Source organism: Schistocerca gregaria, chromosome X, assembly GCF_023897955.1.
Source record: "Schistocerca gregaria isolate iqSchGreg1 chromosome X, iqSchGreg1.2, whole genome shotgun sequence".
Lineage (NCBI taxonomy): Eukaryota > Metazoa > Arthropoda > Insecta > Orthoptera > Acrididae > Schistocerca > Schistocerca gregaria.
Genome location: NC_064931.1, coordinates 534,432,629 through 534,459,009, shown reverse-complemented (window position 1 = coordinate 534,459,009; position 26,381 = coordinate 534,432,629). Strand labels below are relative to the sequence as shown.

Here is a 26,381-nt window from a genome sequence, read left to right as displayed (position 1 = left end):
GCATGTCCGGTGCCAAAGTAATGTTCTACAATTACAGATTTACTAAGCTGCTGTAAGCATGTGAGGCTTATGCACAGCCCACCGATCCACCACGGCCGTGACAGTCTGACCAATATATGGCATGCCACAACTGCAAAGATAGACACTCGCCTGACACATAGCAAGATCATCCTTTACGGAACCTAAAGATAGCGGTCTAAAAACACATTTCACACCGTACTTCAGCAAAAAAGACAAATCATGACGGAAATACTCCATACGTAAGGCAAAATGGCCTTAGATTTTGATGCCCTCTCGGTAGTATCATCACTCACCTGGTGCACGGTTGGCCGATAGCGCAACGCACATCTGATCTGTCTTTCACTACAAACATATTCAAAACGAGTTAACTCAGCTAACAAACTCTCAGCGTCTGATACGACGTGGACCCTGTGAAGTAAGGTATGAGGTACCCATTCAGGCGGCACAATATGGTGGCAATTATCAGCCTGTACATATAAGTCAGTATGAGTTCGCCTCCTACAAACAGCATGTCCCAACGCACACTCAGCCTTCCTTCTGACCAACACATCAAGAAAGGGAAGGCAGCTATCTATTTCCACGTGCATCGTGAAGCGAATAATCGAGTGGATTGAATTCAGGTGTTCTAAAATGGCTCTGAGCACTATGGAACTTAACATCTGACGTCATCAGTGCCCTAGACTTAGAGCTACTTAAACCTAACCAACCCAAGGACATCACACACATCCATGCCCGAGGCAGGATTCGAACCTGCAACCGCAGCAGCAGCACGGTTCCGGACTGAAGCGCCTAGAACCGCTCGGTCACAGCGGCCGGCGCAGGTGTTCTAAAAAGGTGTTTAAGTTCAAACTTCAATGAGGCCAAATAATAAAAGTGTCGTCTACATATCTGAACACAGGTTTCAAAGCCGCTGACTCCAGTGCTTATTCCTCGAAATTTTCCATAAACAGATTGGCAATAATAGGTGGAAAAGGGAACCCCATCGGAGCTCCACCTGTCTATAGAAGCGCACAGGCGTCTTCCGTTGTATTTGTGCCTTGCAAATGACAGGGTGTACACCTGTCGAAATATCGGCGGTTGTCGAAGACGTCACCTGACTGAATTCTCATAAATTGTTTGAACATTTTGTACACCGAATAAACTCAACCTTCACACGTCAGAGACTTTTTCTGAAAAAAGCTTCTGTGCAGCATGACAAAGAGCGACCGCATTGTAGTGTCCGCTCTTGAGAAATCGTGGTTTTGAGATACGGAGCATCCTGTGAATAATTCCGGTCCCATTTTTTCGCGATACCACAGGTTTTATCCTCTTAAAAGCGTCCTTAGAGGCTGTTGCTTCAGCTCTGACCAAGACGTGAAAGGAACACTACAAGCGTGGACTGCACCTCAGTCGAAAGTGTACAGAAAGCTGCGCAACGCTGGCAGGTGCACCGAGAAGCAAGGGTAATGTATAGAAATATAGTGCATAGTTAATTTTCCTGTTGCTATTATAGGTAATATAAATTGAGTGATAATTCCCACTGATTCAGCCTCCTGATTTAGCGTGCAAAGTACAATATCGAAGGCGATCAGTGAAAATTTACACAGCCTACTATAGTGCTTGATATTTCGAAGCTTCGGAATAAAAACTCTCGCAATGTTTAATAATTTCTTTATTCCTATACCTTTTAATGAGGCAGAATACGTCCGTAATCAAGTTCCTGTAGGAAACCTGTGACGAAGTGAAAGTGAATACACATATTTGTATTTCGCATTGATGCTCATATTTTGTCTTAAGCTTCATTTCACATTCCACAACATCGAAGTTCATAATGCTTACACAGATGACACGTCTTCAAAAGCTGTGATGAACCTGGTTTCGTTGCCTGTATGAGACTTAAATATGAGATTTCATTGTTGAGACCGTTACAAGTTTTTCGCCCGTAGGCTACATTTAAGTACAGGTTATCGTTTAGGAAATTGCTTTGTTCCTCGCGAACCGTTACTATAACAACGAAAAAAAAACCAAACAGCTGCTCTTGGTTGTCTGTTTCTTTTTGTGTTGTATTCAATAAGTAGTCTCCGGCTTGTACCTAGCTCCACGCGGCTGAATGCATATTGATTTGATATACATATAATGCTAACCTGAGGCGGCACGCAGAACAGAGCTTACCTATTGTTTTTACCAAGCGGTGATATAAAACATCTGTGCTTACTTCTTGGTCTTATTGAATGTAAAACTGTAGATCGTGATGTTACTGTATCATTGACATATTGGCGTGCAATAAGAGAGCGATATTTTTCATTATTAGTTCTTAATTTTATTATTCCACGTAGGAAAGTACTGTGTGAGTTTTACTTACATTGGAAATACAAAACAAAATATTTACAGTAAAAAATGACTATATTCGTGGCCAATATCGTTCAAAATTTTTGAAGTGGTGGTTCTCGATACCTAAATAATCAGTTCGAATCATCAAACGATATTTTCGGTGATATGGGGGAAGATATTTCCCTTTACATGTACTGAGTACCAAGGTGTGGGCTCAGTGTCCTCGCTATAATTTTAAACTATTCTGCAGTCCCCTATGGTGAGACAGTATAACGTAATGTTGATGTTATTCAGCAGATTGGCTATGGTTGTTAAGGTCTAACACAACATTTGACTCTTTGATTCTTCCCCGTGTTCCACTTCGAATTGATCCGTTATCACATAAACAGGACATTGCACAGCAAAACTAAAAATCACAGTAACTCATACAATACAGTTGGACATGTGTTCTTCGTCGCCAATAGGTTAAAGGAAAGCAATAACAGACCTCCGCTACTTAAGATCTTTACTCAAGAGAGTAATAGAGATTCTCACATTGCCCTAGCCATCACGGTTTCCTTGATTTAAAGCATCGGACATTTCGCCTTTACCTTCTAGGGAGAAACGAGAGATACATATTACTCTGTGACAGTTACGATTCAATGCTGACACATACCCGATGATTTCCTGTACCATGATGCCAAAAATGACACCATTATGACGCTTCAAAATATTAGTAGAAACAGGCTTCTCCACAGGTCGCCTCCATTCTCGCCGACAACGGTCATCCGTGGTAGCGTTGAACTCAATACGACACTATTGATCAGCAGTCCATGCTTCCCATTCACGGCACAATTCGAAACGAAGAAGTTTGTGTTGTGGTGTTATCGGTAGCCTACGCGTGGGATGGTAATTCTCTAGTCTGGCTGTTGCCAGTCTCCGACCAATGGCCACGATGACACGGAATGATGAATAAAATGCATTACTTGTTCTCGGATGACACGCATAGATGTGAAGGGGTTAGAATGTAATATGGCGATCCTTTCTTGTGGTGGTCAGACGTGGTCGACAGGAAGTTTGACGACAAATGTAGCTGCTCTCATGTCGGCATGCAGTCCAACATTGGACCACTGTCGCACCCGAATGCCCATAGAAAGCGGCATGCCACTAGAAAGCGGCATATTGCACGACTCGGCCGTACCCCTTTCCAAACTCTGTTAGGAGCTGATAACGCTGTCTCATACGAGAACGTGGCATCTCAGTGCCTTCATAGTGATCTCTCAGTATCTGACACCGTTAACGCCCCTCGTACCTCCACCAGACCCTTTAACATCACTATAAACGGACAACACTAATGCACTCAAGGGGCCGAGCTACCAGTCGTAGAGAACTGCAAATATAATCATTTACATTCCCGCCGACTGTATGTACGAAATTACATTGACATTTGACCGCATCTTCTGAGTGCGTCAAACAGTGTTTCAGGTAATGGATTTTCCGGGCGAGTTTCATTTTTCTCACCTGTATAAAGTAAATGCCATGTATGATTCATTCTCGGAAACTACAGTTTGTCTGCAAAAGAGATAGCATACAGTACCTTTGTGAGGAATAAATGTGATAACTGTTGATTTTTTTGGTTTCGTACCACGTCCAATTACCAGCAGACATCAAGAGTATACAAGACAGGGTGGTGTGAATGGTCGCAAGCTAGCTTGACTGCCGAGAGAGCGTAACGGAGATGTAAAAAATTTAACTTGGAGACACTCGAAGAAAGAAGTCTTACATCTTGTGAGAACCTTCTTAGAAAACCCAAAGAACTGGCTTCCCGGGCAGAAACTACAAATAACCGTCAGCTCCTACCTACCTATCCGATCGAGATCGCGCAGATTAAAAAATGCAAATAACAGTTCCCACAGCAGTCATTCTTCAGACGCTCCATTCGTGATTTGAACTAGAAGAAATGGCACAGTAAAAAGTATCGTCTTGCATGCACTCAACAGTTATTCTCAGACTATGGATAATTTAGAATTACTTAGACTCTAATACACAATATAGTCTAGTTAATGCCTCCGGAAGAATGACTACAAGGAGATTGGCAATGACAACTAGCAACGTCAAACCTCCGTATCCATTATTATTAGTGCACTGATTTAGAACTGCACTACTTTGAAATAGCCATAAGTAATTAGAACGGATAGGAGAAATATACAAAAAGATTCCGACAAGTATGTTACAACAGGCTGTCTAAGGCCTCAAGAGAAGTAATAACAGTGATGTGTGATGGTTGATAGCAGACACCTACGGTACCTTCTGGGCCGCGCGGAGTGACGGCGCGGTTTGAGGCGTCATGTCACGGACTGCGTGGCCCCTCCCGCCGGAGGTTCGAGTCCTCCCTTGGGCATGGGTGTGTGTTTTCTTCTTAGCATAAGATAAGTTAAGTTAGTTTAAGTAGTGTGTAAGTCTAGGGACCAATGACCTAAGCAGTTTGGTCTCTTAGGAATTCACACACATTTCAACACTTTGAAGCTACCTTCCTACATTCTGGTTCTGTGTCTATCCACACATCCTCTACCTGTTAAAGTCTATCTGCGGCTACCTGTTCTGCAGTCCTACTTACTCTGCGCTCGAAATGGTGTTGCACAGTTACTCTCTGCGCCGGCTGGAGTGGCCGAGCGGTTCTAGGCGCTACAGTCTGGAACCGCCCGACCGCTACGGTCGCAGGTTCGAATCCTGCCTCGGGCATGGATGTGTGTGATGTCCTTAGGTTAGTTAGGTTTAAGTAGTTCTAAGTTCTAGGGGACTGATGACCAAAGAAGTTAAGTCCCACAGTGCTCAGAGCCATTTGAGCTAGTTACTCTCTGCATGAACTCGGCACACCTCAGGAAGGGGGTCGTACAGCACCAAACAAATAAAACGCTCGTCTGGTAAAAACGAACTATATTATTGAGGCCCTGTACCCTCTGATTAGTTTGGCGTACCATAGTAACAAGACAAACGCAAAGGTACAATTGCCACGCAATGGAATTCCCAGAGCCTAATTCCACTTGACAAGAACCACTTTTAAATTTAACTCACTCGTGTCTCGGATCTGAGACCACAATAATACTGCTGCCACGGGGGACTTTTGAATTGAAACACCAGGGTAGTTCTGAATCTGCTTGTTAATGAAACCCACCAATATTCTCCAAGACGATAAAGGTAGACACACACACAGTCCTGACCAAAATGAACATCAGCGACTGTTCAACACAACACTGAGAAGAAAGTTCACCACCGTCTTTGTCGTACTATCAGCAAGGTGAAACATGACATAACGACGCGACATTAAATACGCTCATTTACGCTACCAACATCTATGGCTGTAGGTATTATCACAGTCAAAAATATAACTTCAAACAACCAATTAAAGTCGCTACAGTCGCTTACTACATAGACTGTTCATAGTCTGACTTTCCCAACATAATATGAACGATCGAAAAGCTTATTGCACCACTGAGGTGTAACGACCATCAGCTATAAGTCAACATATGTCGCATTCTGCCCTGAGCAAGGCCCTGCAACCCCTATTTGTCATTGTTAGCCGATTGTGACGTCAGACACAACACGTCCCCTAATATCATAATATCCCCTGATACACACAGTTTTGATGGAATTATGCTACACACAAGTTCCTATAGTACCAGCCCTCTAGCAACACTGACTGAAATAACTTACGATCATACTATCTCCTCAAAAAAGTATTTTTCCGGATGGACTAATTTTGCATCTTCCACCCTTAATGGCTTGAGACAGGTCCCATCATCTATTGTTGATGGGTATCTGTCCCTATAAACTGCATCTCACTTGAGATTTTCCGGTAGCATCCCTGCTCGAAGACTCAATGTCCCTTCTAATCCTTTGCTCCACCTCACCCATAGGTGACTTGCTTTTTTACCAGGCGCTCGCCAGCCCTCAGTCTTACGATTGTCAGAAGTGGCCATCACACAACCCAGCGAATTCTGAGACACGTGCTCAATTAAAATTCAAATATCTACCAATCTAAGGGTCGGATTGAGTGGGGTTTTCACCTACAAACATTAAAATAAGCAGAGCAAGTACTAAGAATATGTTCTACTATCATTTCCGCCTTACTCTTCCGACTCGATTATGTAACTTAATCATTAGGAAAAGAGTATGGTCAGTTATACAGCAGATCACTCCCACGTCTCAAAAACTGCAACTGTCAAGTCAGTCTCCAATAGATCCACTCCCTGTTAGTGTTAGCCCCCCAGTATAATGTGAGTGCCTCTGTGGTATTTGGGGTGAGTAGAAGGAAGGTTTGAGTTGGACGGCTGAAATGGCGCAGAACTATCCACAAAACACTGGCACGTAGGGTCGAGAGCCGTTGTTCTACAGAGTTACAACTTATCACCCTTAATGAGAAAGAAGGAAAGACTATTAAGATTTAATATATTCTGTCGAGAACATGGTTAAGTATCAAACTAGCCAAATGAACGATGAGTTAGGATAACTTTAAAACGGATTCCGTATCAAAAAGAGGATGATGTGGTATGCTAAATGACCACCCATAATTATATTTCTTTTGAAATCTGTTGTCAACTCACATGTAGGTTTAAATTCTGTAGTGATTTTCTAAACATGGTCCTACTGTAAGTGTTATTCCCTTCCTCCCTCCAATCTCTCAACTGAATTACCCAGCCATTTACAGGGGTAACTATAGTTTAACACAGATTCCAAACCGCACTGCAACTTAGCATTTGTTACATTCACTAATAAAATGTCTAGCAAAAAAGTGAACAATGCGTAGGGGGACGATAAAACTAAATGAAACTTCTTGGGTTGAGAAGGTACCGTATATAATGCTCTCTGAGTGTTTACAAAATTTAATGAAATTAGCAAATAACTGTTGTGATCGGAGGAAATGGGGCCACACTGACAGCAGAAAGCCGGGCTTATATTGAGGGTGGAGGAGAGCTGGCCGCACACCAGTCTTCTCATCCACGATGTCTCAGTAGACAGCAACGGCGGACCACGGAGGTGCTGTGTATCACGGACGACAGAGTAACGTCTTAAAAGTGCTTCCATGCTCTCCACAAAGTTGGTAAAGAGTTTTCGTGTTGGAGCGTTCCATTCTTCCATTAGCACGCCTGACAACTGCTGTATGATCTTTGGTGCCTGTGGACGGGCTGCAGTAGGCCTCCCCAACGCTTCCCAAATGTGTTCGATGAGATTTAAGTTGGGGGAATGGGTAAACCTATCCATGAGCCGAATATCTTCTCTTTCCAAGAGTTCCTCCACTTGCGCTGTTCACTGCGATCGCGCATTGCTGTCCATAATAAAAAGTAGGGCCGAATGTACCCATGAAAAGACGCACATGGAGGAGTACAGCGTCACAATAATGTTGATTGGTGAGTGTACCATGTTCAAAGATTTGGAGTTCGATACGCCAGCGCAACATCGTGCCTCCTCACACCATAACATCTGGACCACCGAAACGATCATGTTCGACAATGTTCCTTGTGTTCCAATCTCTCGTCATATGAAGATACATCCAAAATCACTACTCACACTGAATCTGCTCTCATCCAAGGAGAGCACGTGACCTCACTCCTCGTTGATCTCGTCCCTATGCTGTTGCCAACATTGCAAACAGTGCCACCTATGTGCCTATGTCAACGGAACACAAGGTTGTGGTCGTCTGACAGAGAGACCACTCCCATGCAGTAGCCGTGCCACTGTGGAACGAGAAATTGTGTGCCCAACAGTGCCTTTAAATTTGGTTGCAATTGCAGCCGCTGTTTGGCTTGAGTCCCTTCTTGCGTGATTCACGACGTAGCTGTGATCCGCTGCTGTAGTTGACTATGGTCGACCACGTCCTCTCCTTCGGCCAACAGTGCCTATCTTTAAAAACGCCCCCCCATGCAAGTGTAACATTTCGGTGAGCAATACCAATCTCCTGGTCTACATTAGTCACACTTCATCATTTTTCCAGTTTCCCGTTGATTATTCCCCTGTGAGATCATTCTACAACGGAAAACACCATCATAGTGTACAGTATCTCCTCGCTGACTGACACACAGTGTATTTGCCCTTTCCTTCAACTGCATCGTGTTCTGGGGCCAGCTCCATTTGGCAATATGGTCACGCCAAGTGACGTTCAGCTTTCTGTGCACGAGTGGGAGAGTCTGGCAACATGCTACTGCACTTTCATATATTTCCACAGAGTTGTTAATGTGTTACTTTACTTTATTTGTCTCGTCTTTAAATTTTGCAGACCAGTGTACTACTTTCTGGGGCTCTTGTTTTGTGGAATTATATTTCTTCTTGCATGTTCTTACTACTGGACTGTAACATTGTTTTGTATATCATTAATAAGACATTAAATTTCGACGCAACTTTCTGTAATAAGAAGCGACATTTCAATGTCGTAGGCTCGCTTATGAGTACAGATGCCGATGGACCCACAATGACAAAAATACATTCTGTACGATACTAAAGCACCTATATTCGTATTTGTGGCTGAAAGCGTAGGTTATTAAAATTCCAACACATTCGATATAGACACAGGCGCAGCTGTCAAGCCGGCCGATGTGGCCGAGCGGTTCTAGGCGCTTCAGTCTGGAACCGCGCGACCGCTACGGTCGCAGGTTTGAATTCTGCCTAGGGCATGGATGTGTGTGATGTCCTTAGGTTAGTTCGGTTTAAGTAGTTCTAAGTTCTAGGGGACTGATGACCTCAGATGTTAAGTCCCATAGTGCTCAGAACCATTTGAACTATTTGCAGCAGTGAATTATGGATAAAATGATACCCTTAGTAGTCACTAATCGAAATAGCCTACTGAAGTGCTAATAAATATAGAAGTCAACCATTCAACACCTCTTGACCAGTTAACATTGTCTGCGACCTATATCACTATCAATATCTGGGAGTTAACAAGCGGTAAGCAATCTGTTGCAATCCCAGAGATACATAAAGAGTTGCAGAGCATTTATAGCTGGTAGATCCCAAGAGGTTGTTCAACCGTCAATTTGGGAAGGGTTTTTTCCACCTCACACAAGGGCCCCTTTCCACGTGGTGTATAGACGTTGTGTCCTCGGTGTATCTGTTGAGTGTGGGTGGCTGTAATAAGTGTGCGTGCAGTGCGGTGTCGTGTTTGAGTTGTAGGATATTGAGAGAAGATAGATGGTGACATCCTGTGCCAGCATGTATCTTGCTCTTCACGAATAGAAATAATAGGACCAGCGGGCTTAACTGTGTTGGACGGACGGATCACTATAAACAGAATCACATGTTCTCCCTTCACGAGACACTGCGAAGAGGTTTATAATTTATGCTTGACGTGGGCATAAAGCCTGATGATCGTGAACGACACCACCTACGTAACGATCTCCGTGTATCTCCTACGCAAAATTTCGCATTCAAAGTAATGGAGGACAGAAAACTATCGTTTGCGCCCCGTCGATGACGAGCTCATTAGACATGGAGCGTATGTGGTATAAACAAGTATGACGTAGAAAATCGGCTGTGTACTCCTCAAGGGAACCATCCTGGTATTCGTCTTTATCTATTTATGAAAACCACGGAAATGATAAATGTGGATAACCAGAAGTCGTTTTGAACCCTGATCTTACCGAATGCGACTCTAGTGGCTTAACTGTTTTGACTCCTCGCTAGTTTTCGGTATACGGTACCATTCAATGTTTTCATTAATATCTTCCATGGTAGTATCTGGAATTCTGCTGCAATCTCATTTTTGCAAATAACGTGAACGGCAAATTGAATGCTACACGTGATGACAGTACCCTGGGTGACAAAAGTAATGGCATATCTCCTAATATCGTGTCGGACCTCCTCTTGCCCCGCCAAGTGCAGCAACTTAACGTGTGCATGGACTTTAAAAGTCGTTGGTAGTCCCATGTAGAGATATTGAGCCATACTGCCTCCATAGCCGTCCGTAACTGCAAAAGTGTTGCCGGTGCAGGATTTTGTGCTCGAAATGACCTCTCGTTTATGATCCATAAATATTCGATGGGATTCATGAAGAGCAGTCTGGGTGTCCTAGTGGCCCGTTGACAAGGCGCATCGTCATCCATAAAAATTCCATCGTTGTTTGTGAACATGACGTCCATGAATGGCTGCAAAAGGTTACCAAGTAGCCGAACGTAACCATTTGTAGTCATTGATTTGTTCAGTTGGACCAGAGGACCCAGTCCATTCCATGTGAACACAACCCTCACCATTATGGAACCACCGCCACTTGCAGAGCGCTTGTTGATAACTTGGGTCCATGGCTTCGTGGGGTCTCCACCACAATCGAACGATACCATCAGCTCTTACCAATTGAAATACGGATTCGTCGCACCAGACCACAGTTTTCCAGTCACGTAGGGTCTGGACTCAGGGGAGGCACTGCAGGCGATGTCGTGCTGTTAGCAAAAGCACTCGCGTCGGTCGTCTGTTGCCATAGTCCATTAACGCCAAATTCGCCTCACCGTCCTAACGGATACGTTCATCAAAGCTCCCACATTGATTTCTGCGGTTATTTCAAGCAGTGTTACTTGTCCTTTAGCACTGACAACTCTCTGAAAACGCAGCTGCTCTCGGTCGTTAAGTGAAGGCCGTAGGCCACTACTGTGTCCGTGGTGAGAGGTAACGCCTGAAATTTGGTATTCTTGGATCACGCTTCCCATTGTGTATCTCAGAATATTCAGTTCCCTAACTATTTCCGAAATAGAATGTCCCATGCATCTACCTCCAACTACCATTCCGTGTGTAAAGTCGGTTAATTTCCGTCGTGTGGCCATAACCACACCGGAGACCTATTCACATGAATGATAGCTCCGCCAAAGCACTGCCCTTTTGTACCTTGTGTGCGCGACACTATTGCCATCTGTATATGTGCTTATCGCTATCCCATGGCTTTTGTCACCTCAGTTAATTCTTTGTATCGTTTCTGTGTCATAAAACTTTAATAATGAACGTATAACAGCGGAATCAGTACAGCTAATAGCCTGAAATGTACCCTACACAACACTAGTCTTCAGCATAGTCACCATGCATTTTTACACATTTGGGCCATTATTGAGCCCAGGTATCAAATGGCTCTGAACACTGTGGGACTTAACATCTGAGGTCATCAGTCCCCTAGAACTTAGAACTACTTAAACCTAACTAACCTAAGGACATCACACACATCCATGCCCGAGGCAGGATTCGAACCTGCGACCGTAGCAGTCGCGCGGTTCCGAACGGAAGCGCTTACAACCGCTCGGCTACCGCGGCCGACGCGAACCCAGGTATCAAAACCAGTTTGGAAAAATTTAGGGGTCTACTTTTTGATCCACAGTTTTAAATCTGGTTTAACCTTATCCATGAATAAAGCATATGAGGCGCTGTAATGGACATCTGCAATTTGCGGCGTCGGGTGGAAAAGCTTGGTAACGGAGAAATAGGCGTTGCATGTATGCCGCGCAGATATCGGCCGACATCTGTCACAGATACCAATCGAGAACTTGCTGATGAAGTGATTCGAGGCTAAAGAGGTGTTAGAGTTCAAAATCAACAGGTTTAAAACCATTGTGAGGCAAATAAACAAAACTCCGAATTCTTTCAAGTTGGTTTTCTTGCCTGGGTTCAACGATGGCGCAGATGTGTACAAATGCATTGTGACTACTGTATTTTGAACGGCAGTGTCGGACAGATGACAGTTAGGCTATGATCTATACGAACTTCGCTGTTATGTGTTCATTATTAATTTTTTATGACAAAAGAAGCATTACGTTTTGATCCACCCTGGTATATATCTGTGACTGCCACGTTTAGCTACCAATAGTGAACAGGATGTACCATACTCATTTTCTTATAATGCTGCATTATTATGGACTGAATAGAACACACAAAGGCGTATGCGACTTTATCGTACTACTTAGGAATAATGATCGACTAATCTGGCTGTTGCATTTAACATGCCGGCCGGAGTGGCCGAGCGGTTCTAGGCGCTACAGTCTGGAACCGCGCGACCGCTACGGTCGCAGGTTCGAATCCTGCTTCGGGCATGGATGTGTATGATGTCCTAAGGTTAGTTAGGTTTAAGTAGTTCTAAGTTCTAGGGGGCTGATGACCTCAGCAGTTAAGTCCCATAGTGCTCAGAGCCATTTGAACCATTTTTTTTTTTTTTTTTTTTTTTTTTGCATTTAACATCGCTTTATTCGGAGACTTAAAACTAAAGAAGACTGTGAAATGACTGGGTATCGTTACACTAAAAGCATTTGGTGCTTATCTGGTTTAATCTGTTGCAATAAAGACGGTAACACGAGTACTATCCCACCTGAGTCAGTACCCTGGTCGCCAAACAGCAATACTGTAACAAACCGACAATAGGCCTTGCCAAAATATTTAATGTTCGGCGTCGGGACATTAAATGTTCCGTATAATGTGATAGGTCGCGGATGTCCTAAAAGGAGAACACAGCTGGAAATTTGCGTTGAAAATTACAAAGACCGTTTCTCTATGTTGGAGCGGACATTGGATGGAAGCAGAATAAGGAGATACCGGCGCGCATATTAGTGGTGGCGCAGAACTATGTTGAAACATGCTGATTCGCGAATGCCGAGAGCCACCCCGGCCGGTCCGGATTGGCCAGCCGCAGAGCGGCCGTCCAATGGGGACGCGCGAATCTGCGGACGGGCGGAAGGCGCGGTCAATGCGCCGCTCGGGGAAGGGGAGGCACAGTCCTTTTGCAAAAATCGTCTCGCTCTCTTCTTCCTTTTCTAATTCTCTTCCTCTCTCATTCTAGCCAGGCGGTCGTCTTTTTGCGCGCAGGGGGTCCGGGGTTGACGCACCCGCGTATATAAGGCGGTAGCGCGCGGCCGTGACATTGCAAGGTAACGTCATGAGCCGGCGTGTGCAGATGTGTTTCCTCCTGGTGCTGGCGGTGGTCGCTGCGGCCACTGCTGCGTACCCGCCCTACCACAGGACCGACGCCGCCAACCAAGGTAAGGGACCGAGGCCGCAGCGCTCCAAAGCCAGCCTGCTCCAACGCAACACTTCCTTGCTAACACTGCTCCTCCCGAGATGATCGGGTGATTAAACTCACGTGAAAGTAAATAATTTGTGAACATCCGACATATAATATTTCGTATCAGAGGAGACTTCTGTTACGAAGCAGCACCTTGAGTGTATTTCTCACTCCAATGTATAAAGAACGGCATCAGTAGCTCCTGAAAATTAGACAGCAGAAACTTAGAAGTTGTAAGCTAAATGCAGTGCTGGCTATTTTCAACATAAAAGGGAAACATTTAACTACGCAAACATCAAGAAATTCTTTCTTAGTTAATTTTCTCAAACGATAGCACGAACACACGCTTTGATATCGAGCATCCCCCAATGGCTCCCGTATGAAGCGTTCAACAGTGATAGGCTTGCAGTCTCCAAATAATAGGAAACTAGAATATTTTGTTCCTAACAACAACCAAGTAAAATATATAAGGTACTTGGTTGATCTGTTAGAAGACTATTTCATCTACTTTTGGACAGTTTTGTTCTGGCAGTCTTATGAAAGTGGTTTAAAAGTTAACTATCTACTAAAATTTTCTAGGTTTCATTATTTCGCCTTTTAGGTACCGTTTCTTGTAGTTTCGGTAGCTAGAACTGGGATCATTTTGGAACTGATCTCCGTAAGACGGGCCTGTTGCAGACGCTACGGGATAGGCTCCAAGTAGTCAGCTAAGGGAAGGAGGAGCAACCGCTGATTGCTGTAACAAAACAAGAACCTCGTCGGCGCAAACGACCACCTTACCCACCACGAAATATTACGCCCTGTCACGGCAGCAATCTTTATTACAGTCGTCGTCGCTCTGGTTGCTTATTTGAAAGGCGATAACTTAACCTCTCATTTGTTCTATGCACGACCCACGAATTTGATCGTGATGGCCTGCGAAGAAAAGGAGGCAATTCCTGTGATACGGTAACAGACTTTGCCTTCAGTTCAGCGGCAAGGCAATATATTTAACCATCGGACGGTATCATAACAGCTCTATGTAATAGCACTGCTCTAATCCTTAGGTGTAGGCTAACTCTCCTCCTTAATTTTCGTCAATTTTCCTTTGATTTTTAATACCTTGTCGACAGCGAAAGCAATAGAAATTAGTCCATTAAACTGCCATTACATGTGTCTAGTTAATGTCTCAGTTAATATAGTATAATATTAACAATGTGACGTCACCAGAAGGTGTGCCACATATGTTAGATTGATAAGTAATCAGTGTTGTGTGTCTTGTGAACTCACGCTGCACTTGACTAGAAGAATGGAAAAATTAGTAGTAGAGCAAGCTGTTATTCAGTCGAGTTGAACTTGCTCACCCTGCCCTCTCTAAACGTAGAGAACGCCTTTATTTAGAACAGGAGAACGTACCAACTGTTTGGTGCAGATAAAGAAACACTAGTAACGTACTGCAGGATAAATTGTTTTCAGTCTTCTGCGTCTCACACTGAGTTTTTCAAAGAGCGTAAAGTGCTAATTTTTAGCCTATTAAGGCTCTGAGGGTGTCTGCGTTTACGGAATAACAGGAAAGCATAGGAACAGTACTCGAATACAATGACGTGAACTGGAAAGTGAGCTGCTGACTGCTCAAACTGTTAGCAAGACTGTTCCCTAACTTTGCGGTTGGCTTCTCCTGGAAAACGACTGGAGGTAGATTCCTGCGGCCTTGCCCTGTGCTTGCATATTCCTGGAAGTACTGAGCCGCTTCCGCCGGCGGGTCATACCAACTTTCTGAGTAACGTGACCAAGATAAAGTTGCTTTGAGAGTGATTCGAGACGGAGCTTCCAAGATTCGCGATCACGTCTCTGTTTCTCTGCCAAATAGTGACGTGGTTGCTGCTCGATTACAACATGAAAACTCTAACATTTACGTATTTCTAATAAATATTTTAGTTTACTTGTACATTCTAATTTGAATAAAACTCTATTCCTTACTTTCGTTTGACAATTTTTAACGTCACTAAGAGCTACAATACATACAGTGTCCAGTCGCCCTGTAGTGTTTGAAATCGAGCACTAGAAGCAGAGAGATCACAGTTGATTACCCTTTACAGTTTGCTTTTGGACATGATCGAATGGTTAAAGAAAGAGAAGATTTTAAAGCCTTATTGAGAACGAAGTGATTAGAGACGGAACACTAAACGAGAGGATGTGCTATGACTCTTCCGAAGGAAAAATACGAGAATTCATGTAACTTAATTTAAGAAAATCACGGGTAATCTATATCTAGAATTCCGGACGGTGATTAGAAACGGGCTCCTTCCGATGCGAGTGAAATGTGGCCCAAACTGCCCTGTATCTGAGACGCCAATGTGTACATATTCTTCGGTCGTGAGGACCTTGCCACAGAAGAATGTAAATCCCATTCCATCCTCCTGAATCTGTTGCTTATTCTAAAAGAAGACAATGAAGGCAGACTTCGAAAGCTACTGACTGCCCCACATTTGAACATTCAATCTAAGGATGCTGCGACGAACCAGTTGGTACAGATGACGTGTCCCAAGCCTTTAGGGTCAAAATTACGCGGATCATAGAGCGTCATAAATTGAATTATTAGAGATAAGGAGAATGAATCTTCAGTTCTTTATCAGTTATAAGCAACTTACTGTTCGTAGCAACAACCTAAGCCCACAGCTATGTTCAACCGCCAGTTTGAAATCTTTCATTATAACGGTGCATAACATTCTGTCATAATCTCAAATCTGTGTGTTGTTTGTCGTACATAGAAGCAGATAGTTAAGATCCTAAAAAGCAGTTCCTCTTCTGTTTCTACTGAGAGTTTATACACCGATAACGTCACGCAACCCCTACATGGAAATATACAGCGTGGATACATCACAGGCAGTCGTGTATCGTTTATTAGGTTCAAATGGTTCTGAGCACTACGGGACTTAACTTCTAAGGTCATCAGTCCCCTAGAACTTAGAACTACTTAAACCTAACTAACCTAAGGACATCACATACATCCATGCCCGAGGCAGGATTCGAACCTGCGACCGTAGCGGTCGCGCGATTCCAGACTGTAGCGCCTAGTACCCCTCGGACACTCCGGCCCGTTTATTAGGGAAGGACAGTTAACGTCCATGCGAAAGCCTGGCAGATATCCGGAGCAGGTCACATTGTATAAATATTTAGGCACAGTTCTAGCAAGCGATATACAGACACTGGTGTGCAAAAGTATCGTATTAGACGTGGCCCACACGTGCAAAGAACTGATACAGTATAATACAGAATGTAACGGGAAGGACAACGCAATGAGACGAACAGAAATGCTACTTCTATTCAAATAACTACATTGAAGTCTCAGCGATTCATGATGGTCCCCTGGACATTACAAAAAGCGAGACGTGGTTCTTAATAGGGTGTGTGATCACCAAGGACGGCAGTGCACGCTCTGCAACGTGCTCCCATCATGCTGCCCACAAGTTCAGTAAGGAGTTCTGATGGTAGGGCGTTTCTTTCCTTCACCAGTTCGGCTGACAACTGCGGGATGGTCGTTGGTTCACGTGAGTGTGCTGAAATACGTCTTCCCAACGTGTCCCATACGTGCTCGATGGGATTTAAGTCGGAGAACGGGTAGGCCAGTCCATTCACCAAATGTCCCCTCATTCCAAGAGCTCCTCCACTTGCGCAGTTCAATATGGTCGCACTTTGTCATCCATAAAAATGAAGTCAAGGCCGTATACACCCCAGAAAAGACGCACATTGGGAAGGAGTATAGTGGCACAACGACATTAACCGATAAGTGTACCGTGTTCAAAGATCTGGAGATCAGGACGCCCGTGTAATATTATGCCTCCCCACTCCACAACACCTGGACCAGCAAAACGATCGTGTTCGACAATTCTGAACTTACCCTCATATAACGAGAGGGGGAAACACGTAATGAACCGAGGGATACATTATCGTTTAGGTGGTCCAGGAGTTATGGCGTAGGGAGGCATAATAGTGCATTGGCGGACTGACTTGCAAATCTGTGAATACGCTACAGTCACCGGTCAACGATATTGTGACAGTCTGCTCCTTCCTCGTGTACGTCTTTTCAGTGGTTCATTCAGCGCTGACTTCATTTTTATGAATAACAATGCGCCGCTGCATCGAAACAGCGTTGGTAGAAGGGCTCATGGAACTTGAGGATATTTGGCGAATGGACTGGCCTGGCCGTTCGCCCCACTTAAATTCTTTCGAGCAGTTATGGGATGCGTTGGGAAGACGTACTACGGCACATCCACATGAACCAATGACCATCCAGCAGATGTCCACCGCACTGGTGAAGGAATGGAGCGCTCGACCATCAGAGTTCTCAACCAACCTTGAGGAAAGAGTGGGAACACGTTGCAGAGCGTGCATCGTCGTCTGTGGTGATCACACACTCTATTAAGAACCATGCCCCGCCTTTATGAATGTCCAGGAGACAATCATGAATCACGGTTACTTCAGTGTAACTATTGTCTTTGAATTAAAGTGGCATTTCCATTCGTTGGTTCAAAATGGTTCAAATGGCTCTGAGCCCTATGGAACTTAACTGCTGTGGTCATCAGTCCCCTAGACCTTAGAACTAATTAAACCTAACTAACCTAAGGACATCACACACATCCATGCCCGAGGCAGGATTCGAACCTGCGACCGTAGCGGTCACGCGGTTCCAGACTGAAGCGCCTAGAACTGGACGGCCACACCGGCCGGCAATACGTTATCGTGTGGTATAAGTATACTGCCTGCTTCCGTAGCCCAGGTCGCTGACACACGTCTGTACTACGGCGCTCTACTCGTAGGTAGTACCGTCACTAATGATCTTGATGTCGACGGGTTATTAAACCCAATCTTCCTACCTTCTTTCGGAGAGTCAATGTGGCGGCAGAAATGTTCACCGCTATTATTTGACGGCGCCAAATTCCTGATCACTATACGGTTCCAGACTGTAGCGCCTAGGAACGCTCGACCACTCCGGCCGGCTCCATTCGTTGCCTTGCGTATTACTTTGGTTACCTTTTATACTGTAGCAGTTCTTTCTATGAATGGTCCAGTTTTCACAGCGCTATGTTACTAGGTAGTGACACATCATATGAAAGTTACTTTCGACCTTAACTGTAAAAAGGAACATAAATCCAGTGCTACGGAAGGTGATGGGTAACGCTCTGGGAAAGTGGAATTCATGTTTGAAGAAAATCCGATACAAGACAAGACTGCAACCTGAGTCCTAACCAAGCAGACGTGATAGCGTACATGGAACGAATTCAGAGGTGCACTGCTAGATTCTTATCATGTCGGCAGAACCCTTAGGAAAGTGTAGTAGAGATGTTCGGAGATCTTAAACGGAGATCTTTGAAGGAGAGACGACGCTGTTCTCGCCGTTGAGCAAATTTAGAGTAACGGCATGGGAAGGAGATTGCATGACCGCCATCGATAATCTCGCAAAGGACTCATGAGATTAAGAATAGCGACATTGGGGTACATACAGAGACATACAGTGAGTCTTATTTGTTCTCGCTCAATACACGATTGGAATAATAGAGAAAATTGATAATCTTGAAACGAAGTAGCCTCCGCCATGCGCTGTGTAGTGGCTTACGCAGTATATACGCAAATTTAAATGCAGAAGTACAAACGGAACCACCCCTCCCTTCTCCTTCCAAACCAGCGATGAGAGAATCTATGTTCAGATGCTCATGGACATTGATCTCGAAGTGGGAAGGTCTTCTCGGACCACGATAGGTACAGTGTCCGACAGCTGTGACAGCACGTCTCGAATGACCAACTTAAATGCGGCAGGCAACTATTAGTTACTATAAAACCGCGCCTCACAAGCGTTGTTCATTAATTCTATTGTTAACGACCCTAGTCTTTCAACAGGCGGGTCGGCTTGGGACTGAGAAGATGCGGCCAGCTTCCGGTCTCGGAGGGCAGGTGGAAGTGGAGCGCGGCGTAACCCGAGAGGGCGAGGCCGATGGCCGGCGTGGGTGCTCCCGTTATAAGCGCACCCGCAATTTCGTCCTCGTAGGTGGAGCCAGCAGGTACGCTGTCGCCGTCCCTCCGGAATGCCAACTCGTCCGACCGGCTCCCGCGTGCGTGTCCAGCCAACGCGTCCCGCGTTAGGCCGACGCACTGCCTCCGCCTGCCTTCTCACGCTTCCGGGAAGCCTTACGACCTACGGTCTGCAGTTCTGGGTTTCGTAGCGGAGGACCAGTACATTTACCGGCTTGACATTGTAACTTCTTCGCGGTCTCGAAATTGATGTAGCGAAGGTCAGATTCAAAGACGGGAGGATGATCACAGTTTAACGTCCCGTCGATGAGGAAGTCATTAGAGATGGAGCACAAGTTCAAATAGGGAAAGGATGGGAATGTAAATAGGCCTTGTCTCTTGCAAAGGAACCATCCCAGTATTTTCCTCAAGTGACTTAATGAAACCGCCTTTGACTTTGCAACAGTCATCCTACAGATAGATATCTGTGACGAATTTTCAGCTGCGTCGTTCGATGAACGGTTGTACTGATTATCTCTTAGTTGTCGTTGATACTCACGCTTAAATAAATGAACACCTAATCTACTAGCCGTATGATGATTCGTTTTCCATTTAAATGGGAAACAAGCATAGACTGTTAGTGTTTATAGTCCTATTGACATCTAAGTATTAGCACATGTTCGTTCTGACAGGAATGGAGCAAGAATTTGAACATAGCGTTCTTCAGTGGATTATCCTAGCCTGATATGATCCACTAAAACCACCGGAAAGATCAGTCAAAATGTCGATTGTAAGTTTGCAGCTCACTCCTACAATATATGAGTTCAATACTTTAAAGTGCGCCACTTCGTTCAGATTGTTGCAGTAGCAAGGACATTTCTTAAAACGTGACATTGTGCGGTATCGAAGTGTAGTGTATCCTCTATTTGCTAGGATCTCCATTAAGCAGAGCTGCTGTATGACTTTCGAAACGTAACAACAACTTCATAAATACGTTATCAAATGGTTCAAATGGCTCTGAGCACTATGCGACTTAACTTCCGAGGTCATCAGTCGCCTAGACCTTAGAACTAATTAAACCTAACCAACCTAAGGACATCACACACATCCATGCCCGAGGCAGGATTCGAACCTGCAACCGTAGCGGTCACGCGGTTCCAGACTGAAGCGCCCAGAACTGGACTGCCACACCGGCCGGCAATACGTTATAGTGTGGTATAAGTATACTGCCTGCTTCCGTAGCCCAGGTCGCTGACACACGTCTGTACTACGGCGCTCTACTCGTAGGTAGTACCGTCACTAATGATCTTGATCTCGACGGGCTATTAAACCCAATCTTCCTACCTTCTTTCGGAGATAGTCTGTTAGAGTCAATGTGGCGGTAGAAATGTTCACCGCTATTATCTGACGGCGCCAAATTCCTGATCACTATACGTTCCACCACTGTCTGAGATTCAGTTCCAAATCTTTCTACAGTGTCTAATGAAATGATGGCAAGTGATAATGTTAATAGTAAACCATCTTTCGGATAGGGACGTTAAGCTCGGCTGCCGACATTGTGGTATGCCAAGGGAATAGGCTAGTGTAGGCTCTGGCTTTCACCCTCTCCCTTCCGTACAGTTTTAAAAACACAACGCTAAGCTGTATAAGCACTGTCAGTCATTCGCATGAACAGGTACGAGCCTGAAATTCTTATCACGTTTGAGGAAGGCAACGGAATACCTACTTCACGGAGATCTTCCTAGGAGCGCCGACGAGAGCTCCCTTAGTCTGCCTCCATAGCCCATTTTCTGAGTTTGGGAAACAGAATGAAGTAAATAGTCTTCGATTAAATAAATAGTGGGTGAAACCAGGAGCACGCTGCTTCGTGTAAATGTGTAGGGGTAACAATAACAAACGATACGCAACCGCGTGGACACTAAGATCAAGAGTAACAAAAACGAATAGAAGGCTTCGATTTGTTGCAAGGTTTCTGGGAAAGTGCGGAGTATCTGTGAAGGAAATTACATACAAAACCAGTCGTAGAGCATTGCAGCGTTTGGCGTATTTGTGAAGTAAGCGTGATAGCAGAAATCGACCGAATTCAGAGAAGGGCTACTGGTAGCGTAACAGGTGGGTGTAGCCCATACCAAAGGGTAAAATAGTTACTCGGGGATCTTAAATGGGAACCTCTCGACGAATGACGGCTTAGTTCTCACGAAAGCATACGGTAAATTTAGAGATCCGGTATTCGGAAAGAGTTTTCAACAGATCTGCTGCCTCTATCGTGTATTTCGCACAAGGACATGAGAATGCTAGACAGATATTAGCACCTAACAAGACATATGGAGACTCATTTTCCCTTGTTCGGTTCGTGAATGGAATATAACAGACAAATGCTAATATTAACACGAAAGATGCTGAACCATGCATGGTTTGCGGACTATGCGGGCTGTAAACGATAACCTTTTACAGTGTGCCACCGTGGTCTGGGGGAAGGCGAGACGAACAGTTTGATACAGAACACTTGCGGTGTATCAAGCCAGGAATAAACTTCAAAATGGCCTGCAAAAGCCACCTAAGCTACGCGCCGCGGAAATTTTCAATAACATCTTGCTCTCTTGTGCCAATATCTTAGTCAACTATATCGTTGGCATTATTAATTTAAACTCTCCCGTTTAGGATAATGTAAGAAAAAGGCATTTGTAGACGAAATGCAATAACTAATTACGTTGATAATACAATCTCAGCTTAACCCTCACAAGCACAAGAGTTTCGTAATAACAAGATTTACATGTTAATTTTTAACGTTAATTTAAGGTTAACTTTTAATGTTAATTTTATGGTGTGTAGATTCACAATACTTTGAGGCAGAATTTACACATGTCAATTTTACATTTTAATATTCAAGGACGATTTTAGTCAACATCTGCGAGGTGCATTTGCGCTTCAGCTCAGGTGGATTTTGAGGGCCAATTTGAGGCTTTTCCCCAGCTTCATGGACCGCAAGTATCCTATACCAATTTTTCCATCTCGACTTCACATATGCCACTGTGGTACGTTGAATACAGTTATCATTTACACACTGTATATCTAGTTGTAGATGTCGATTAGATACGGAGCATAAGTTTGGACTGAGGAAGGAAAAAACACTATCACTTGCAAAGGAACCATACCAGTATTTCCCTTAAAAAATTCCGGGTTACATGCAAAACCTGAAAGTCGTTAGCTGGACAAGGATTTGAACAGTCGTCCTTCAGAATACGAGTCCAGTGTCTTAACAACGTCGCTCAGTGTCAGGTTCGAGTCCTGCTAACGAATGCACTATACAGTGGCTTGCGAAGTATAAAGATGCGACCTGAAGCGAAAATCGGTTCCGAATACCGGATGCTGGACCAATCCCGTAATAGCGTGACTAATGCTGGAGCACTGATAACGACGAGCGCATTATGAAAATTGTACTATTATCGCAACAACTGCAGAGAAGCGAAGCTTTACGACGAGTTCGTGATCTGGAGGCGAACTGTGTCCATTATCGATGCGATCGTATCCACGTTGACGCGCTACAACTCTGTAAACTACTTCACCATAAAAGGAAGATAGCCGATACGGAAGGCGCGCCCGATCTAAAGCTAAACAAGGTGGCCGGAGGCCAACGGCCTAGCCCGCACGCATAACAGGAAATCGCCACGTCGGCCGCTGCTTTACGATTAGCTGGAGCGCAGTCGTTGGCCAAGGAAAACGGAAAAGAAAGAAAACAAAGCCCGCTCCCTCGACCCGGCCACCTCCGCGAGGCAGTCATATATTTGGGCAGTCGGCGGAGGTGCAGAGAGGCCGCGCCAGCGCACGATGGGCCTCGCGATACGTTGTGGCGCCCGCTGCATACCAACAGCCAACTGCCTCTGCTACCGTATTGCGCCGCTTCTTCACCGCTTTTCTTGGCATTCCGCCGCTCCAGTCTTAGTCACCACCTACAGCTTGTGCGGGACTTATGACATCGCGTTTCGTGGAACACTAAACTGAGGCAAGCGCTAACTTGGCATTTCGTTTTCCTGATATATGTGGGCAAGATGACTATTTACATTATTCCAATATTCTTATTCAAGAACGAGTGTATCTTTCCATCTCCAGCAGCATCAGATAAAGAAGCGACACGCCTTAATTCTGCGATAACCTCTTCGTTATCGCACTACTGATAAAGAGCATGGGATTCACGTACATGATGTTATTTGGCTCTGATTCAAAAGTTTTATGAACAAATTAGTGTTGTGTTTTTTTTTTCTGTAGTAAATAAGGACCCTGGGAGGTCATGGCATTCGTCTACGTAGCTGATTTGTCGCCGCGTCTGACTGCCACAAAGTGGAGCCGGGTTCGATTTCCGATACTGCCAGGTATCTTTCCTTGGTCGGAAGACTGGAACGGGTACACCCAACCTCGTGGTACCAGCTCAGGAGCTACTTGACCGAGTAGCAAGGCCTAGAGGTCACGAAACTTGACAGCGGCCGGGAGAGCAGTGTGTTGACTCCCCGCCCTCCATGTTAGACCCAATAACACCATTGGCAGAGGATGATACGGTAGTCGGTCGGCACTGACGGGACTGCCAGGGGCTCTGGTCTGAGTTAACGTCACAAATTTAATGAACTATTTATATAAACAAGCTTTAATTTATTTTACAAAAATCCTACAGTGCCTAAAGTATCCGCCAGGTTAGCCGAGAGCGCTAATGCGCTGCTTCCTGGACTCGTAGGCGCGCCGGCCCCGGATCGAATCCGCCCTGCGGATTACCGTCGTCGGTCAGAGTGCCGGCCAGCCTGGATGTGGTTTTTAGGCGGTTTTCCACATCCCTCTAGTTGAATACCGGGCTGGTCCCCAGGGGTACACTAATTCCGTCCCAGGGACTACGGGGTGGCGGCAAGAAGGGCATCCGGCCGCCCCTTTCCACTACCCTTGCCAAATCCGTTCCTAACAATACAGACCCTGCGACAGCACGGGATATGGCACCAGTGAAAGAAAGAAAGAAAGACTACAGTGCCTAAAGTATTACTCTATTTTTCTGTGAATCAGCTGAATGTACTTGTATAAATTTTATTCAAGTGAACTGACAAATCCTGCAGGAAACTTTTCCCTCGTTTGCAATGAAACAAACAAGTACGAAGCACTTGCCGTCCTGCATATCACTTGATATGTGCCACCTTGTAACAAATTATTGCGCTACACAGGTAGGCACTACCAATTGTGCGTAATCAGTGGGTCACTAAGAGCAACAATGCCAGTTAAAATGAAGTTGGACCCTTTACTGCTCGTACAGTGGGTACTGGAAACAAGTGCTTCTTGAGAACAAGACCATCAATTAAAGGGTTAAAATTTCTTATATCCCTACGGTGAATTCGAATCCTCGAACTGAGCGAGATGGCGCAATAGTAAGACACTTGACTCTCAGCCGGCCGGAGTGGCCGTGCGGTTCTAGGCGCTACAGTCTGCAGCCGCGTGACCGCTACGGTCGCAGGTTCGAATCCTGCCTCGGGCATGGATGTGTGTGATGTCCTTAGGTTAGTTAGGTCTAAATAGTTCTAAGTTCTAGCGGTCTGATGACCACAGCAGTTAAGTCCCACAGTGCTCAGAGCCATTTGAACTTGACTCTCATTCGGCAGAAGCAGGATTCAAAGCCGCGTCCGGTCACCTATATTTAGGTTTCCGTGGTTTTCCCGAGTCACATAAAGCAAATGCCGAGGTAGTTTCTTTGATTGTGAAGTGCCTTCCCCATCCTCATTCATTCCACGCTGTATTACTATGTTCAAGGACCTCGTCGCTCACGGGACGAAGAACCCAATTCTTTCTATCTTAGAACTTCCGTTATTTCGTGTATGTTTTATCTTTCGCTCTATATCCTAATTCCCTTTGTCTTTGACGTACGGCACGACACAAACGATGCCACATGTGGAGGTTGATGGAGTCGGACATCGCTTATGAAAGAACTAGCTCGGTATTCATCAGAAGTTTATTTAGGAAATTCACGAAAAAATTTAACAGAGATGACTGGACTAGTACTCGAATTCGTCTCTTCCCGGTCGCTTTACCAGCGCACAAACTCGTCCCATCACTATCTTCCTTAGTAATGAATTTAACCCTACGCCATGTCTTCTGATGTGGATCCTCGAAGATCAGAAGTCTTTTCCTGGGTGCAACTCTAACTAAAATATATTCATTTGTGACATCAGCCACGGAACTAAATCTATGCGACTCGTAACAAAGCTCACTATCTGTAGTTGCAATATTTGTAGTGCTGTGATCTGAAGATACCGAACCAGTTACTAATGACTGTTCCTGAAAGAGACCCAAATTTTTACTGATCCGATCCCTACACTGCATAGCAGACCTATGACTCCATCCCAGATATCTCGCATCCACACTCGGCATTCTATTATAGCATCTCTTATGATCTGCTGTGATAGTTCATACTCCCACTTCTGTTTCCGCGAACAGTTCGAGAATACTTGGTCGGAACGATCGCAAATGCCAGAGTCTAGCCTGATTCCCGGACGGGACATTAAAGACGCAAAAATAAAACTCAGTGTTTTCCCACGTTTTCTGACAACGAATGGCAGCTATACTTCCACAAGTGTGCCTTACAATACAGAAAAGCTTTATTCTCCTTTAACTTGTGTCCCTCCAAAGAGGATCTGTGTGAAGTTCTGCTCAAACTTACCTACACGTAAACCTCATGGTTTACGATATTCAATTTAAAGTCACTGAGCCAGATGTTGCAGTAGTTAAGACAATAGACTCACATTTGGGTGGTTCTAAGTTCAAATCTCAGGTCGACCATCAACATTCACGACTGTCCTTGATGAATCCTAACTAATTCAGTAAAATGCTGAATGGTATGTGCAGAAGGTTCAATTTCCTTAGCAACCGTTATACAACTGAGCTAGTGCTCCTTCTCTACGGCCTTGAAGTTGATGAGATGTTAAACATCAATCTCCTTTCTGTACTATGGGCCAGTAGTCAGATATTATTCGTGTCAGTCTATATTCGTAGTATATCAGACAGCTGGCGGACCAAGATGGGTGTTGTCTTAAAGCGATGG

At 44.8% G+C, this 26,381-nt stretch overlaps 1 protein-coding gene and 1 long non-coding RNA gene across 2 annotated transcripts in view; one reads left to right on the top strand and one right to left on the bottom strand.

Moving 5' to 3' along the window:
• The window catches only part of LOC126298651 (uncharacterized), a 123,187-nt gene that overhangs the window by 87,684 nt on the left and 9,122 nt on the right, over window positions 1–26,381 (bottom strand). The window lies entirely within an intron of this gene.
• LOC126298650 (basic salivary proline-rich protein 1-like) overlaps window positions 1,365–26,381 on the top strand; it is a 40,766-nt gene continuing 15,749 nt past the window's right edge. The window contains exons 1-2 of the mRNA XM_049990065.1: window positions 1,365–1,463; window positions 13,110–13,304. Coding sequence (XP_049846022.1) covers window positions 13,202–13,304 — 103 coding nt within the window. The 5' untranslated portion in view covers window positions 1,365–1,463; window positions 13,110–13,201. The remainder of the gene's footprint in view (window positions 1,464–13,109; window positions 13,305–26,381) is intronic.